Here is a 14,931-nt window from a genome sequence, read left to right as displayed (position 1 = left end):
GAGACCTGTCTTAATATTTGGCTAAGGCCTTCCCTTCACGGGGCTCCGATGTTAATTGAAAAGGATTTACGGAGATTAAAAGTTGCAAGTCGTAGACTCTTCTTGGGTCCAACAGAATGAAAAGCACTGAGTCCCCCAGAGCACGTACTTCCTAGATCGAATTAACTTTCTCTTGCTACCTGAACGTTCCAGCTTTAATTCTGAAGTAGCCACGATCTTGTTCCTCCAGTCAAGGCTTTATTAGCCCTCCCTTCCCAAGTGTTCTTGGAAATCCTTGAGGAGTGCCTGCATGTCCTACCAATTCCTCCTGGTGTTGGCTCTGCCTGCCGGCCGGCCGGCTCCAAACCACTATTGTTTAGACGACCACTTCTCGGTGCCCAGAAAACAGCTTTCCTGGGCGTTTCCCCTCTTCCAGCAACTCTGCTCCCAGCACAGACACAGGCTCCTTCCTAGAGTGTGTCACAGTGCAGCTGATCCCAGGACAAAGCATTAAATAAAACTCCACCGATGGCGCGGAGACAGCAGAGGAGGCCGTGAAGAACATATACGTGTGTTTGCCCCGAGCGTGTGCTCTGGAACCCGCGGTCTGCGGCCACGTCGCAGGGTCCGGTTTCCTTCCAACCAGAGGAGAATCCTTGACAGCGAATTCCCTGAGTTTAAGTTGTCAGCTAGTCGAGGTCCGGAGAAGAATAAAAGACCCAACACCAGTTTTCCCCCCTCACCCTGAGGCTCGGGCCAGCCTTCCCGCAAAAGCGCGTTCTTTGACAATATTTTGCTGAGCAGGGTGGCCTCTTATGAGTTCAAAACTCTCAATTCCAGAATAGGATCTTGACTTTTCCTTGGCAAAGCAAAGGCCCGTGGAAGCAGCCATCTAAAGATAGGCCACGTGCCTCCAAAAGTGAGCCAGACCCCTGTCTCTGGAGACCGGGAGAAAGTGCTGCCGTCCTGGAGATGTCAAGTTCGCCCCTGCTTCTCACCAGCATCCTTTATCAGCAGTGGCTGCCAGACTGAGCTAGAGCATCTCTTTGTGCTTATAAAAGGCAACAGTGGGATGCGGGATACGCTCCTGGGTTTTGCAAAGTCAGAATAGCAGAGCCAGCTGGTTCTACGTCAGCAACAGCGAGGGAAGCAGGATTTCATCCTTTGTATGAGCGTCAGACACATCAGCCAGGAGCTCACACCCTAGCTCCTGTGATTAACCCACAGGAGAGAATGGAGTGGGACTGACCTTCCCACGTGTCCGTTTTTGCCGTATGGTAATCACAATTTACTGAGTCACTTGGCGCGTGTGACGGCCCCACGGGCCCCAAGCTCCCGAATGCTCCTTTTCAGGGCTGCGGCCGCCCCCCGTGCCTGTGTCTCACACACAGAGAGTCCCCGAGATGCCTGCTCTGCCCTGACACAGTCAGACCCTCTGGAGGGGAAGGTGTGTCAAGGACGCCTGGGACCTAGGCACGGTGGGAGAGAAAGTGGAAGCAGCGAGAGTGGCACAGCTGACCTCGATGCAAGGAAAGCTTCATCAAGATCGGATAGTTTCTGATTCTGCAAAATCAAAGCCCAAACCACACCCCGCTGTTTCCATGTCTTTGTCCTCCTTGCAGTTCCCCTTGGCTGACGTCCCCTTTCCTCCCACTTTCTCACTTAAAACGCACTCACCCTTGGAGGCCGGTGGGACCTACCTTACTTGCATTTCCTTGGGGCGGAGACTACACTGGGTGGTCCTGACGCCCCCTGCTCTGGCATAGCAGCTGGAGGTTAGCCTGGTGGTTAGGAAAATGTGCTCTGAAACTGGAGAGATCTGAGTTTGCCACCAGCTCTGCCTCTGTGAGCCGAGGGGCATCGGCAGCACCGGGCCTGGGGCCAGGAGAGTGGGCAGCCCAGGGCGGGCGCACGTTTGAGGTGGCCCTCCCTCTCAGGGGCCGACTCTGCGCTCGCACGACCCTGGGGGGGTCTGCCCTACGTGTTGCATCCCTCACAGTCCCAGCCAAGTTACTTAACTTGTGTCTCAATTTCCTCTTGTGCAAAAACGGGGATAATGTTGCTCCCTCATGGGATTATTTTCTGATTTCAAAGCACCAAATGTGAAGTGCTGACCTATGGCGAGTGCCTATAAGTTTTTATTATTTTATGATTATAATGATACTGTTAATTATTTTATGATTATTAGTTACTATCATGAACAACAGTAAAATTGTGCCCAAAGTGAAGATTGGTGTCACTAAACAGTGACAGAGCCCTTTTCACTCTTCTTAGCCAAAACTGAGGTCATTCTACAGGTTAGAGAAAGTGAAAAAAGAGAAGCAGTGGGGGCCAGCCCAGTGGTGCAGCAGTTAAGTCCACGTGCTCTGCTTTGGTGGCCCAGGGTTCATGGGTTTGGATCCCAGGTATGGACCTATGCACTGCTCATCAAGCCATACTGTGGAGGCGTTCCACATATAAAGTAGAGGAAGATGGGCACGGATGTTAGCTCAGGGCCAGTCTTCCTCAGCAAAAAAAAAAAAAAGAAAGAAAGAAAGAAAGAAAGAAAAGAAAAGCAGCAATGAGCAGATGTCTCCTTGAAGTTGTTGTGGGACATTGCACCTTGAAAAATGCCTGCTCCACTCAACGATGCTCTCAGGCTCAGTTCTCAATTTTAGGGCTCTACAAAGCACATACTGGCCTCGGGGGGAAACATCAGGGGTCAGAGGAGCTGGGCTTGCTGGCCCACAACTTGCACTAGCTTCTGCACCTGTCCAAGCCCTGGCATTGTCCTCTAGGTGCCGGTCCGTGAGGCCTGCCTGTCCGCTGCTGTGAGACAGTGTGAGTCAGTGGCTGTAGGGGGCTTCAGGGAGGGCTGAAGGTTGACTATGCTGGGCTCGCATCTCACAGCTCTCTGGCCAACCCAGACAGCTGTATCTGCCAGGTTCAAACGGCATTTCCTAAAAGTACCCCCTTTCTCTAGGTCGCTGTACTTGGCCTGCCTGTGGGCCCGGCCCTGGTCCCTTTGGTTTCTGTGCCAAAGAGGATGATAGCTGCAGCCTGGCTCCAAATCGCGCGTCCCTGATGACAGCCAGTCTCCAGGCAGACACGCCCGGCTCTGGGATGCGGCCCAGCTGGCTGGGGTCACACGTGCCTCTGAGCTGCTCCCTAAATTCCCTACCTGGCCTTGAGGCTGCTTGCCTTCTCGGCAGCCCCCATTGGCTGAGACCCCTCTCTGTGCCCGCCCGGGGCTGCGGGCTGGGCTCTGGGAGACGGGCAGAAACCTGGTGCTTCCCCTCCCCGGAGCCCACGATCAGTGGGACGAGGCCAGCACCGAACAGAGGACGTGAGGCAGTGAGCCCCGCGGGCAGCGGGGGAGGGCCCAGACGCACCAGCTCTGCGGTTGGATGAGTCTTGATTCAAGTTTTGGCTCTGCCACTTTCTGGCTTTGTGACTCTGGGCAAGTTGCTCAACCTCTCAGAGCATCAGTTTATCTGTAACACAAGTAATGACCTTGTAGCCCTGAAGATGGAATGAGATAATATGTGTAAACATTTCTCTCACAACTATAAGAAGGGCTCTCAAACTTTCCCGCCCTTCAGAATCACCTGGCTGGCTTTTATTTATTTACTTTAAGTTTTTAAGATTAATTCAAATAATATATTTTATTTAACCCAATATATTTTAAAAATATTACCTTTTTTTGATTTTTTTTTTTTTTTGAGGAAGATTAGCCCTGAACTAACTACTGTCAATCCTCCTCTTTTTGCTGAGGAAGACTGGCCCTGAGCTAACATCCGTGCCCATCCTCCTCTACTTTATATGTGGGACGCCTGCCACAGCATGGCTTGATGAGCGGTGCCGTGTCTGTACCTGGGATCCGAACTGGCAAACCCCGGGCCACTAAAGCAGAACGTGTGCACTTAATCACTGCGCCACTGGGCCAGCCTCCAAAATATTACCATTTTAACATGGAATTGATCAAATAAATTACTCATGAGATATTTTACATTCTTTTCTTGGTACTATTCTTTGAAGCTGGCGTATATTTTGCACTTACGGCACATCTCAATTTGCACTAATTACGTGTCAAGGCTTCATTAGTTGCGTGTGGCTACCATGTTGGCCACTGCAGTTTAAAAGTCCTGATGCTCAGGCTACACCCCAGACACGATCAGATCAGAGACTCTGAGGGTGGGGCCTGGGCGTGAGTCGTTGTAAAGACTCCTTGTGTGACATGGAACTGTGTTTGGGTCCCAGGGGCTTGAGCATAGCGAGTCCTCAGTAGGTGTCGGCCACTGTTCATGGAGCTGGTGGTGGTGCTGGTACGAGTCATGAGAAGCCAGCCCAGCTCCTACGACAGTGCCTGCTTGTTGTAGATGCCCCATAAGAATGACCCCAGTGATGAGCACTACATCGAGGGTCGGGATGCTGAGAATTGGAAGACCCCGGGCAAGGCATTTGTCCGTCCTGCAACTTCACACTGTTTTCCTTATGACAAAACTGATGGGGGCCATCGCTGGGGTCATGATCTTGGACCACTGTAAACAGTTTTTGCAACGGGGACGATTTTAGACTTGCGAGTATATGTTTATAACACTAACCATCACCTTCCTTCTTTACCAAAAGAAAATGACCTTGCTCTATAATTTCCGTGCCATTTCCAGGCCACGACGGCGGACGGAGTGAACCTCACCACCGAGGTTGTCTACAAAAGAGGCCAGGATTATAGGTTTGCGTGCTACGACCGGGGCCGACCCTGCCAGGGCTACCGGGTGCGCTTCCTCTGCGGGAAGCCTGGTAAGCAGCCGCTTGCTGCGGACCGTGGCTCTGTTCTTGGCGCTGGCGGCCACGTGGCGCGGGCTTGGCTGGCTGGCTTGGCCGCTCCAAGTATCACAGTGACAGGCCGCTCCTGCCGAGCTTGCGATGGAGAGCACTTCAGTGACACGGAGGCTCCTCAGAGTTGGCAGGGCCAGCAGCCCCGCCTGCCCATATGCCTTTCAGGAAGGGCAGGGCCTGGTCCAGGAGCCCCGGCGGGCAGTGGATGGGCTGACCTTCCTGCATCTCCCCCCCCACCCCCAGGGACACGCAGCCAGTGGCCTCTTAGATGCTGTTATTTTAAACCCAGTTCCCAATGTGCTCGTTAGAGGGGCTGGAAATGGTGGGTTGGTTCGAGGGGGCGCTTGGCCATCTCCCGCAGGCAGTCATTACGGAGAGGCGTTCTCTGGGGGAGACACTACTAGCTACTGTAAATAATAGTTGAGAGGAACTATATTTGTTTTACATCTGGAGCAGAGTGGGTGTGGTGGGGCTGCCGCATTTGACTCCAGCTGGGGACTGAGTGGAAAATTCCCCTGCCCGGAGCAGATGAATGGCCCTTTTCTGGTAGGGTTTTTATTGACTTCAAAAACCTGCCCCGAGACCGGGGTGGGGTGGGCCTGGCGATTTGGGTTTTGGATAGGCAAACCTGGCATTTACTCATTCGGGGAGGGGAGGGGCGGAGGTGGGCCGTCGAGAGTCTGCCAAGTGCAAAGGGCAGCATCTCAGTCCCTTCTGTCTTGGGTTCCAGTGAGGCCCAAGCTCACCGTCACCGTCGACACCAACGTCAACAGCACCATCCTGAACCTGGAAGATGACGTGCGGTCGTGGAAGCCTGGAGACACCCTGGTCGTCGCCAGTACCGATTACTCCATGTACCAGGCAGAAGAGTTCCAGGTGCTCCCCTGCAAGGCCTGCGCCCCCAACCAGGTCAGAGTAGCAGGTAGGACGTTCATAACCAGCGCCCGGGCTACACGATTCTGAGAACGTTAGGCTTAACGTTGACTGAAATCACAACAAATCCGTATCAGTCAGCTATCACCGTAAGAATGCTGCATAACAAAATACCCTTAGCATCTCGTGGCCAGATTTATTTCTGACTCACGCACCTGCAGCCTGTCTAGGAATTGGCATCTCTAGACTGAGCTCAGCTCCAGGCCGACAGTTGGGTTCAGATCAGCTCCACACGACTCTTGTTCTTCCCAGGTCAGCTTCTTCTCGTAGGGGAGGCGGACAGCTCCTGGAGGGCGGAATGGACACACAGGAGGATGCTCGAGGCCTGGGCTCAGGGTAGCTCACTCTCACCCCGACATTCTGTCAGCCAAAGGAAATCACACGGTCAAGCTCGAAGGGGTGGGGAGGCCAATTTCTCCCATCCTGACTGAGGGGAGGGAGGGCATGTTTGTTAGGCAATGATGGAATCTACCACAGAATTGTACATCTCCTTTTTCTAGAGTTTAAATCTCTTCTTTCTATAGTTTTTGTGTTTCCCTTTCTCTTCTCCTAAATCTTGACTTGGGTGCCCCGTCATTTATGGTAGGTGAGGTTACGGGAGTCATAGATTGTTATACGTGCAAAGCGACCTCCAGGACCATCCAGGCCAATTATTCTCAGTAGAGAGAGTTATGTATCAATTAGCGTCTTTGGTTGTAAGTGACAGAATCCAGCTTGACTATCTTAACCTAGAAAGCAACTCATTGGGAGGCTATTCAACTTAGAAACTAAAGTCCAAGCTCAGCAGCCAGCCTGCAAAAGGACCAGGACCAGGGCAGCATCCTCAGGGCAGCACTGTCCGCAGGAACCGTGTCCATCTCTGCTGTAGCACTCAGGTCACCTCCCAGGGACGGAGCACGGATGGGCTGGTGGCTTGGAGGAGGCAGGGCACCCTCCTTGATGGTCGCTCTAAGACTGTGTTGGATGGAGAAAGGGTCACTCCCAAGAGGAAAATTGGGATGTATTGCCAGAAGAAAGGAGCATCAATACTGGGCATTAAAAATATCAGCTGCTACGGGAGCACTGTGCCTGGAGAAGTGTTAGAATCGGGGTAGGAGGAAGACTGTGGAGCAAAATAGCGTATTCAATATATCCCAAATACCTATCATTTTGGAAATAAGACTTCAGAAAGTAAAATGCAGCACAATCTTTTTGGCTGGTGGGGACGTGCTCGAGAAAGAATTTGGGGGAGCAAAGGTGAAAAAAGCTGAAAAACGGTGATGGAGTCCAAAGCCCTGATTTTGCTCGTGGGGGAAGGAGACCGTGGAGGGCACGTGGCTGAGGTGGCCCAGAAACACCACAGCTATGGTCCCAGGGCGGCGACCCCAGGACTCAGATCCTGCAAAAGGAAGGTTGGCAATGTTTCTGGGAGATGCTGGCCTGGTGGCTGTGGCTGGAGAGAGGAAGGAGGCAGCCACCAAGGGTAGAGGCTGAGACGACCAGACGTTGGTTCCTTGACGAGGTAACAGTCTGCCTGTTTAAACAGCAATTGGTTGGAATCCCCACCTTCTTTGAAAAAGGTTGGAGGGTATCTTATAACAAACTCAAATCCAAGAAAGTCTTCATCCAGGAAAAAAAACACACAAAGAGTGAAAGACTGATGGAAAGAGAATCAATTCAGCAGAAAGCAGGGAAACTGAAGTTGGCACAAGCTACTGAAATAGACTATGAAATGTATCTCTGAGCTTCCTGGCAGCCAGAGCAAAGAAAGAAACTTCACAAATTATTTAACTGTTATTGTCCAACATGTGAAGGATGTGCGTCTTCATGTGAAGGATGCTACATAGCAGCAACAGCAACGCTGGGAGCGTTTGATGCAAAGACGCTCGATGTGCCTCTGTTTGTAGTTTGACTCATGATATCAGATGCCCAACGTGCCGTTGGTCACGTTCTCTGAATACATTTTGAGAAAGGCTTTTTTTCTTTTTTGGTAGAGGCAGAATTTTTAGAAGAGGCTCAAAGACCATAGGAGTTGAATTCCAGGAACACCAGTTATTAGCTGTGTGACCTCAGACAGTGACTTGACTTCCCCCTGCCTCAGTTTCCTCATCTGTCCAATGGAGATAATGGTCACACGTACTTTGTGGGGAGTTTGCGTGTGGAGGTGCTTACAACAGTGCTGGCACACAGTCAGCACTCAGTCGATGTCAGCTGCTATTAGTAGTCGTATTAGGGGCAATAAATCAGCAACTGAGCTTAAAATTGGAAGGAAGGAGGAGGTGTGGCACAGAGGCCACTGGTTGAAACGTGGATTTTACAGCTTGTCTGTTCTGCCCCTCTGGGACACCCAGGTGAAGGGGGCTGTGGAGGGAGAAGCAGACTGTGTCTATCGTTATCAGTAAGCAGCACACGGGGTGTGCCGTAGGCCTGCGGAGGCCCCGAGGTGCCGAGGCCATTTCTGTGAGGGTGCATGTCCCACCCTTCTTCCACCCCCGGGCTGTCCGGGCGTCCTCGCTCCTCCCTTCGCAAGGACACGCATGGGGAGGCAGAAGGAGCATTTCATCATTTATTCATTCAGCCAACAGTTCGCGAGTACCATGTGGCTGTGCACCCAGCCTTGGGGGCGCTGGGTGAGCCAGACAGACCCGCTCTCCACCCTCAGGGAGCCCGCAGTCCCGCGGTAGAAAGGGACACCCAGCAAAGAGCCATCCCGATGGAAAGAAAATCCCAAATGGGAGAATGCTATGGAGGAGGAATATGGGGACTGTGACAGGGGCATAAAAAAGGGGGATTTGTCCAATCAGAACAGGCGTGGGAGCCTTCTGAGAAGAGTGTGTGATGGGGCGGAGAGCTGGAGCTGGAGGAGAAGCTAACGAGGCCCGAGGAGCACAGAGAGGGACGGCCAGGTGCCCAGACCTGTGTTGGGCCCAGCATGCGGTGCTCTGGCCACAGGAGAGGAGCTGAGCTGGAGGGGCGAACAGGAGAGCTGCAGGGGGCGGGAGACAGTGGGAGCCGCCGCCATGGTGACTTGGGACTTCATGTGAGTTCTGGGGCCACAGGGTCCCCGGTGACAAAACGCTCCCCAGCTCCCCATCTGCAGGAGAACAGTGAGGGTGAACCCTTGGGTCTTCCCCAGATGACTCTGTGTCCCCCGGGGACAGTACATGTGGACAGTCCTTCCGGGATGTCAGGTGTCCACCTGGACTCTTGGCGGGAGCGGCATCAGACGGTCCGAGCTGATGTCACTGGTCACCGTGAGGTGACGTGGTTCTGCATGGCATTTGTGGCTCCGAGGAGGGGGAGAGCCTGCCGTGAGCCCTGAGTGTGGTGGAAGGAGCAGCTCCCCCGGGAGAGACCCCTGGGCCTCGTCTACACCTGACATTGGGCACCCTGGAGACTGGAGGGGGCTCCCTTTGAGCAGGTCCCGCTGGGGCAGCTGTGATGTCAGGAGCTGCCTGCCTCCCCCTGCGCCAGTTGGTGTGTGAGCTGAGAGCTGCTCCTCTTGACAGTGTTTGACTGACAGGTGCACCTGCCTCTGGAGGCCTCTTAAGGCAGGAGAGAGAGGGAGGTGGCTGCTCTGGCCCCGAGCACCAGGGAGGAAAGGAGGCTGGACCCCTCAGGACCCTCCCACGCCTTGGTGAAGCTCTGCCTGTGTCTGAGTCTCCACCAGCCCCACTCCCAGCCCACCACCTTCCTCCCTTAAAGATGTTAGGCTGGGAGTGCACCATCCACGTCACTCTGCTCAGGAGCTTTGGGGCTTAGGTGAAAACAGTGCCTCCTGGTGGATAGCACCGGAAATGCCCCAGGTGGGGGGTGTGTGTGTGTGTGTGTCCAGGGGAGGCCCGCATTTCTCCTATTCAGCCCCAAGCCCATTCTTTGCCTCGCCACCCACCACTGACGTGGAGTGAGGATGCACCTGCTTCGGTCTCGTCCATAACTGAGCCCCCTGGGCCCCCACCCCAGCCATCACTTGTGGTCGCCTCCCCAGGCTGGGCGTGGACAGGGACATGGCCTTCCTGGATCCTGTTTTCTCCATGCCCCATTCCAGTAAACAGGCCATTTTGCATTTTAAGAGTTTTCTGATGGGAAACAGATGAGGATAGCAAAGTGATGAAAAAGTGTGAATCATCTAAAAAAATATTTCAGAGTTTTGCCAACCACAGCATGATTCCTGACACCTCCTGCTGTGGCAATTGGAAATCTCCATTTTCTGCCCCATTTTCACTCTCACCTTCACTTTGCTTCTAACATCCCCCCAACACACACACACACACGCTTTTATACACGCTCGGCCACACAGAGACACCAGGGCGGCGTGGAGGCTGGCTGGGCAGACCTCGCTGAGAAGGGGCTGGCGGAGCTGGGTCTGGAAGGACAAAGCAATTTGCTTCCTGGGCAAGGTGGGGAAGGCTGTCCCAGCTGGAGGGAGCCGCTCAGAGAAGAGCTGTGAGATGGGAAGTAGCAAAGGCTTGTTCAGGAAAGTGTGGGCGGTCCGGTCCAGCTGGAGCAGAAGGGGACATACGGGAGTGACGGCCGATGAGCCTCACGGCGTCCGGGGTTTACTCTGTGCATCCTGAGGGCTGGCAGGACTTCATCCTTCTGTACCTCAAGACCCGTCCAAGGACCTGCTGGGTTGAGGAAGCCTTTGGAGGTTTCTCTGGGTGTTGCCGGTAACGCTGTCCGTGGGGGTGTCCAGCAGTGAAGAAGAGGGTCTGGATCTCGCATGCCTGGAGGCACGAGGCCTGGAAGAAATCCTAAGGGACAGATGCCCCAGGGAGGGATGGCAGACGGTTTGGGATGGTTTGGGAGAATAGGAAAGGCAGGGAGGCAGAGGGTGCTGAAAATTCTTTGGTCTCCTTATTGATCCCCAAGATCTTCCATTGGCGAGGGAAAAACGAAGCAGGAAGGTGTGTCCAGACAGAGTTAGATGTGCAAGAGCTTCACTGTGGGGAAGGAGAGGGGGGGCGTGGGAGGAGCCGGGAGAGCATCAGACCGGGATGCAGGTCTGATGCCTGTGAAGGGGGGAGGGAAGGACCATCAGGCTGCAGGAGCTCAGACCGCAGTGCAGCTCTGAGGAAGTCTCAGCAGGGACGGGGGCTCCAGAGCAAAGGCCGCCTCTTGGGGAGGCCTGTGCGGGGCGGGGACGGCCCAGCTCCAGACCGTCTGCCACGCTCCACCTTTGGGAGGAGCCCAAGAAGCACAGGCCTTGGCACGAGCACAGAGCACAGCTGATTGCAGGTGTGGCAGCTGGGGGCCGTCTGCTGGTCTGCTGGCTCCACTCTGTGCGGCAGACCCCCCGGGGGAGAGACCGGAGGCGCATACTCCTGGGCCGTCAAGAGAGAACCTGGCCCTGCAGACGAGGTGACGTGCTCAGCCTCAGAGTCAGAGTCGAGGGTTTGTGGAGACTAAACAGTTCTGGAAAGACAGCCCTCGCATTCTCCTGGGGCACAGTCACCGAGTCCCAGAATGGATGAGGAGGTGCTCACGGCGAAGGTCCCGGCTCACAGCGCTCGCTCGCTCACAGAGCCAGAACCTGGTGGTGAGAGACATGGCCCCCCAGCCTCAGTCACGGCTGCCCCGGAGGGCGCGCTCTCCTGGGAGTCGTGTGCCCTGTGTCCTGGGCCTGGCACTCTCCTGGGTCACTGGGCAAGCCCTCAGCACCGTCCGACCTTGCGTTTCCCTGAGTGAGAAGCTGGGGAGCTGGAGAAGTGACTGCAGAAGGCCCCTCTGGGTCTGACCCCCCATCAGGGTGACAGTCAATTCCCAGCGCATCAGCTGCTGGACGTGGGTGTTTAAAGGTGGCCTTCATGTGTTCCTCTTCCCTCATCAGCCACAGACGCTGCTCCGGGGCAGCTGCTGTCTGGCTCCTTCCGCAGGGGCCGCTCAGAACCCCCCACTCTGCTGTAAGGCCCCGTAACTGGTGTGCTTGTGAAGGCCCCAGAGCCGACGGGTGGAGACTGGCCAGGGGTGGGAGAAGAGGCTCACATGTGGCTGGCCAGAGGGGACCCTGCTCCTGGACCTTAAAGCTGTAGACTCGTGGCCTGTGACCCAGACCGGAAGCCACAGTGGGATGCACTGGAGGAAAAGGCCCCAGGACTTGGCAAAGCTAACTTGTTTCAAGGTCTCTCCCCTGGGTTGATGTCAGAACCCTGTTTTGTACCAGAACCCTGGTAGCCCCCGCATGGCGTCTACTCCTGACCTCTTCAGAGGGGGCACAGACCTGTGGCATCAGATGTCTTTGGGGATATGAGCATATTACAGTAAATAGACTCTTTGTAAAGTTAATTTTTTTAATACTTGAGACCTTTTTTTTGCTGAGGAAGACTGGCCCTGAGCTAACATCCATGCCCATCTTCCTCTACTTTATATGTGGGATGCCTGCCACAGCATGGCTTCATGAGCAGTGCATAGGTCCGTGCCTGGGATCCGAACTGGCAAACCCCAGGCCACCAAAGTGGAATGTGAGAACTTAATCGCTGCACCACTGGGCTGGCCCCATACTTGAGACTTTTTTTGAGAAGGCCTCTATGGTAGGCTGAATAATGGCCCCAAAGATGCCCACGTGCTAATCCTCCAGACCTGTGAATGTTGCCTTACTTGGCAGAAGGGACATTGCAGCTGTGATTAAGTTGAGGCTGGTGAGATGGGAGATTATCCTGTGTTATCTGGGTGGGCCCAGTAGAGTTACGAGGCTCCTCATAAGAGGGGCCCAGGAGAGTCAGACAGAGAAGAAAGTGATGTGATGACAGAAGCAGAGGGTGAGTGATGCCACTGGAGATGCAGGAAGGGACCACAGGCCACGGAGTGCGGGCGGCACTAGAATCTGAAAAAGCCCGGGAACAGACTCTCCCGGCCCTGCCAAGACCTTACCTCCTGCCGGGGTGAAGCTGGCTTTGGACGTCTGACCTCCAAGACTGTAAGAAGATGAACTTCTATTGTTTTAAGCCATGACGTTCGTGGTGATCTGTTACAGCGGCCACAGGAAGCTGATGCCAGTTCCAAAAGGGATGTTTTCTCAGCTTTGCTGTGCACCAGTTTCTCATCTTGAACTAAGATGCTTCAAACAAACCACCATCTCCCTGAGTCTGCAGAATCCCAAAGCAACAAGCCTCCTGAGGACACTGCAGACCCACCCACAGGATGTGCCCGGGAAGGGTGGACGGGGAGCGGCTCTGCCCGTGGGAGAGAGAGCAGCGTGCGGTCACTGTCAGTGGGTGCTGCTCAGGGCTCACCATGACCACGGCCTTTGCGTGTGGGCACCAGCGGTGTCTTGGGGCTGAGCTGTGCTCTGTGGCTCCAGTCAAGGTCACGGTACAAACCGGGCAGTGTCTGTGGTGTGGTTCAGGCTGCGAACCCACAGCAGAGGTTGTTGCCTTCTGTAATTGCATCCTCGACTGGGAGAGAGTGCCTGCCACCCAGGTCAGCAGTGTCACCGACAGGCCAAATCTGGAGGCAGGCTAAGATCTGTTCATTCCAGGAAACAACTTGGGATCATGGTGGAGGCAGAGATGGGGGCTGTAAGTCAAGGACAATTTCGAATTTACAAACTCTTGTCACCCCGCACCTTTCTTAAGGTGCATTCGCTGCAGGTGGAGGAGGAGGAGCCTGGAAGGGAGAAGTTAAGTGGATTCGATGAGGCCGAGTGGAGCAGTGGGAGGGAGACAGCAGAGTGAAAACGGAGGCGTGTGCTACGGACCACAAGTGCAGGGACTCTGGCCGAGGCAGGAGAGAGGCTGACAATAGCCCAAGGGGTGGTGAGATGGGCAGAAAGGTCTTTTCTTTGTAAGAATTGGAAGGCCTAGGTGAGCTTGAAAACAGAGCATAAGGAACCCAAATGAAGAGACAGAGACAGAGAGCATCCTCTCCTCCAGGCCAGGGGGAGGCAGGGAGGTCGTGATGAGGTCAATACGGAGTGGGGTGCAAGCTCTTTTCCACAGTTCTATGTAGTTCCGTACAGGCACCCCAAACCTGGCCACAGGGTTGGACACAGAAGCGCCCACCTGGCTTTCTTGAAAATGCAGTGTAGACGCACACTGTGCATGAGGTTGAGAGAAGCAGAACAGTGGTTTGCCTGCCTAACGGAGTATGGATTTGCCCTGTCCTATAGCAGTGGCTTTAAAGAGAGATGAGATGTGTGTTACATCCACAGGAATCCCAGCTGTAGGCGGTCCGGGGCATCAGCTCTGTGGGGTCATCCAGAGCCAGGCGTCTTCTCTCTCGTTGCTCCGCCATCTCTGGGGCATGGTTCTCGCCTGCCTGGGCGAGGCTGGCCCACCAATGCACATCCACACTGCAGCCCCCAGGGAAAGGGCACGGGCAGGGTCACCTGAAATTCCCACGTGTCGCTTCTGCCCATCTTATGACCACACGGGACTGCATGGTGGCTGGGGAACGTGGTTCTCCTGAGAGCCATGTGCCAGCCACGTGCCACATGCAGGAGATCCTAGTACCAAAAGCAGAAGAGGGACAGGCATTGGGGGACAAACAGCCATTTCTGCCGTGGGCTTCTGACCTCAGCATGCATGGCTGTGAATCCTGGCTCGATGAGTAACTTCACTTCCCTGGGCTTCATTCTTCCATAAAATGGGGGACTGGGGGCCGTGGGGACCACCATGCACGTGGGTCATGGTGATGCACAGGCAGCAGAGTGGAAGCACCTGGCAGGGGCCTGCGACGCAGTGGGCACAGGCGGCACCCCTGACCTCCCACCTTCCCCCATTTCTGCCTTAGGGAAGCCAGTGTACCTGCACATCGGGGGGGAGGTGGACGGCGTGGACATGCGGGCCGAGGTCGGGCTCCTGAGCCGCAACATCGTGATCATGGGGGAGATGGAAGATGAGTGCTACCCCTACACGAACCACATCTGCAACTTCTTCAACTTTGATACCTTTGGGGGCCACATCAAGGTACGGGTCTGCTGGGCTGGGCTACGACCCAACCAGGAGACTTCCCACAATGCCAGTCTGTGGGCGGGGGTTCTTGGCCGGGGAGCGGATGGAGGAGCGGGACCAGGACCAAGGGAAGAGTACCTTCTGGAAACTGGAGAAGTCTTACGTATTATCCATCGGCATCTTGTTTGGCCTGACAATACTTGGCAATGAGAGAGATGATGGAGCCAAGCTGGGATCGTCTCTCTACTCCCCAGTCACCTTGGATGAGTCACACTGTGCTCCCCGCCTTCCTGATTTTCAACCCCAACCACTGCTTTCTTCCCTTTCTTCA

The 14,931-nt window shown here is 54.7% G+C and overlaps 1 protein-coding gene across 5 annotated transcripts in view; it reads left to right on the top strand.

Moving 5' to 3' along the window:
* Nucleotides 1–14,931, top strand: part of CEMIP (cell migration inducing hyaluronidase 1) — a 142,273-nt gene that overhangs the window by 89,025 nt on the left and 38,317 nt on the right. For all 5 annotated transcript variants that reach the window (XM_001501771.5, XM_070266172.1, XM_023649255.2 and 2 more), the window contains 3 exons: nt 4,626–4,758; nt 5,528–5,719; nt 14,440–14,615. In XM_001501771.5, the coding sequence (XP_001501821.1) occupies nt 4,626–4,758; nt 5,528–5,719; nt 14,440–14,615 (501 nt within the window). The remainder of the gene's footprint in view (nt 1–4,625; nt 4,759–5,527; nt 5,720–14,439; nt 14,616–14,931) is intronic.

The sequence above is a fragment of the Equus caballus genome, chromosome 1 (assembly GCF_041296265.1).
Source record: "Equus caballus isolate H_3958 breed thoroughbred chromosome 1, TB-T2T, whole genome shotgun sequence".
Classification (NCBI taxonomy): Eukaryota; Metazoa; Chordata; class Mammalia; order Perissodactyla; family Equidae; genus Equus; species Equus caballus.
This window is presented reverse-complemented; position numbering and strand designations above follow the sequence as displayed.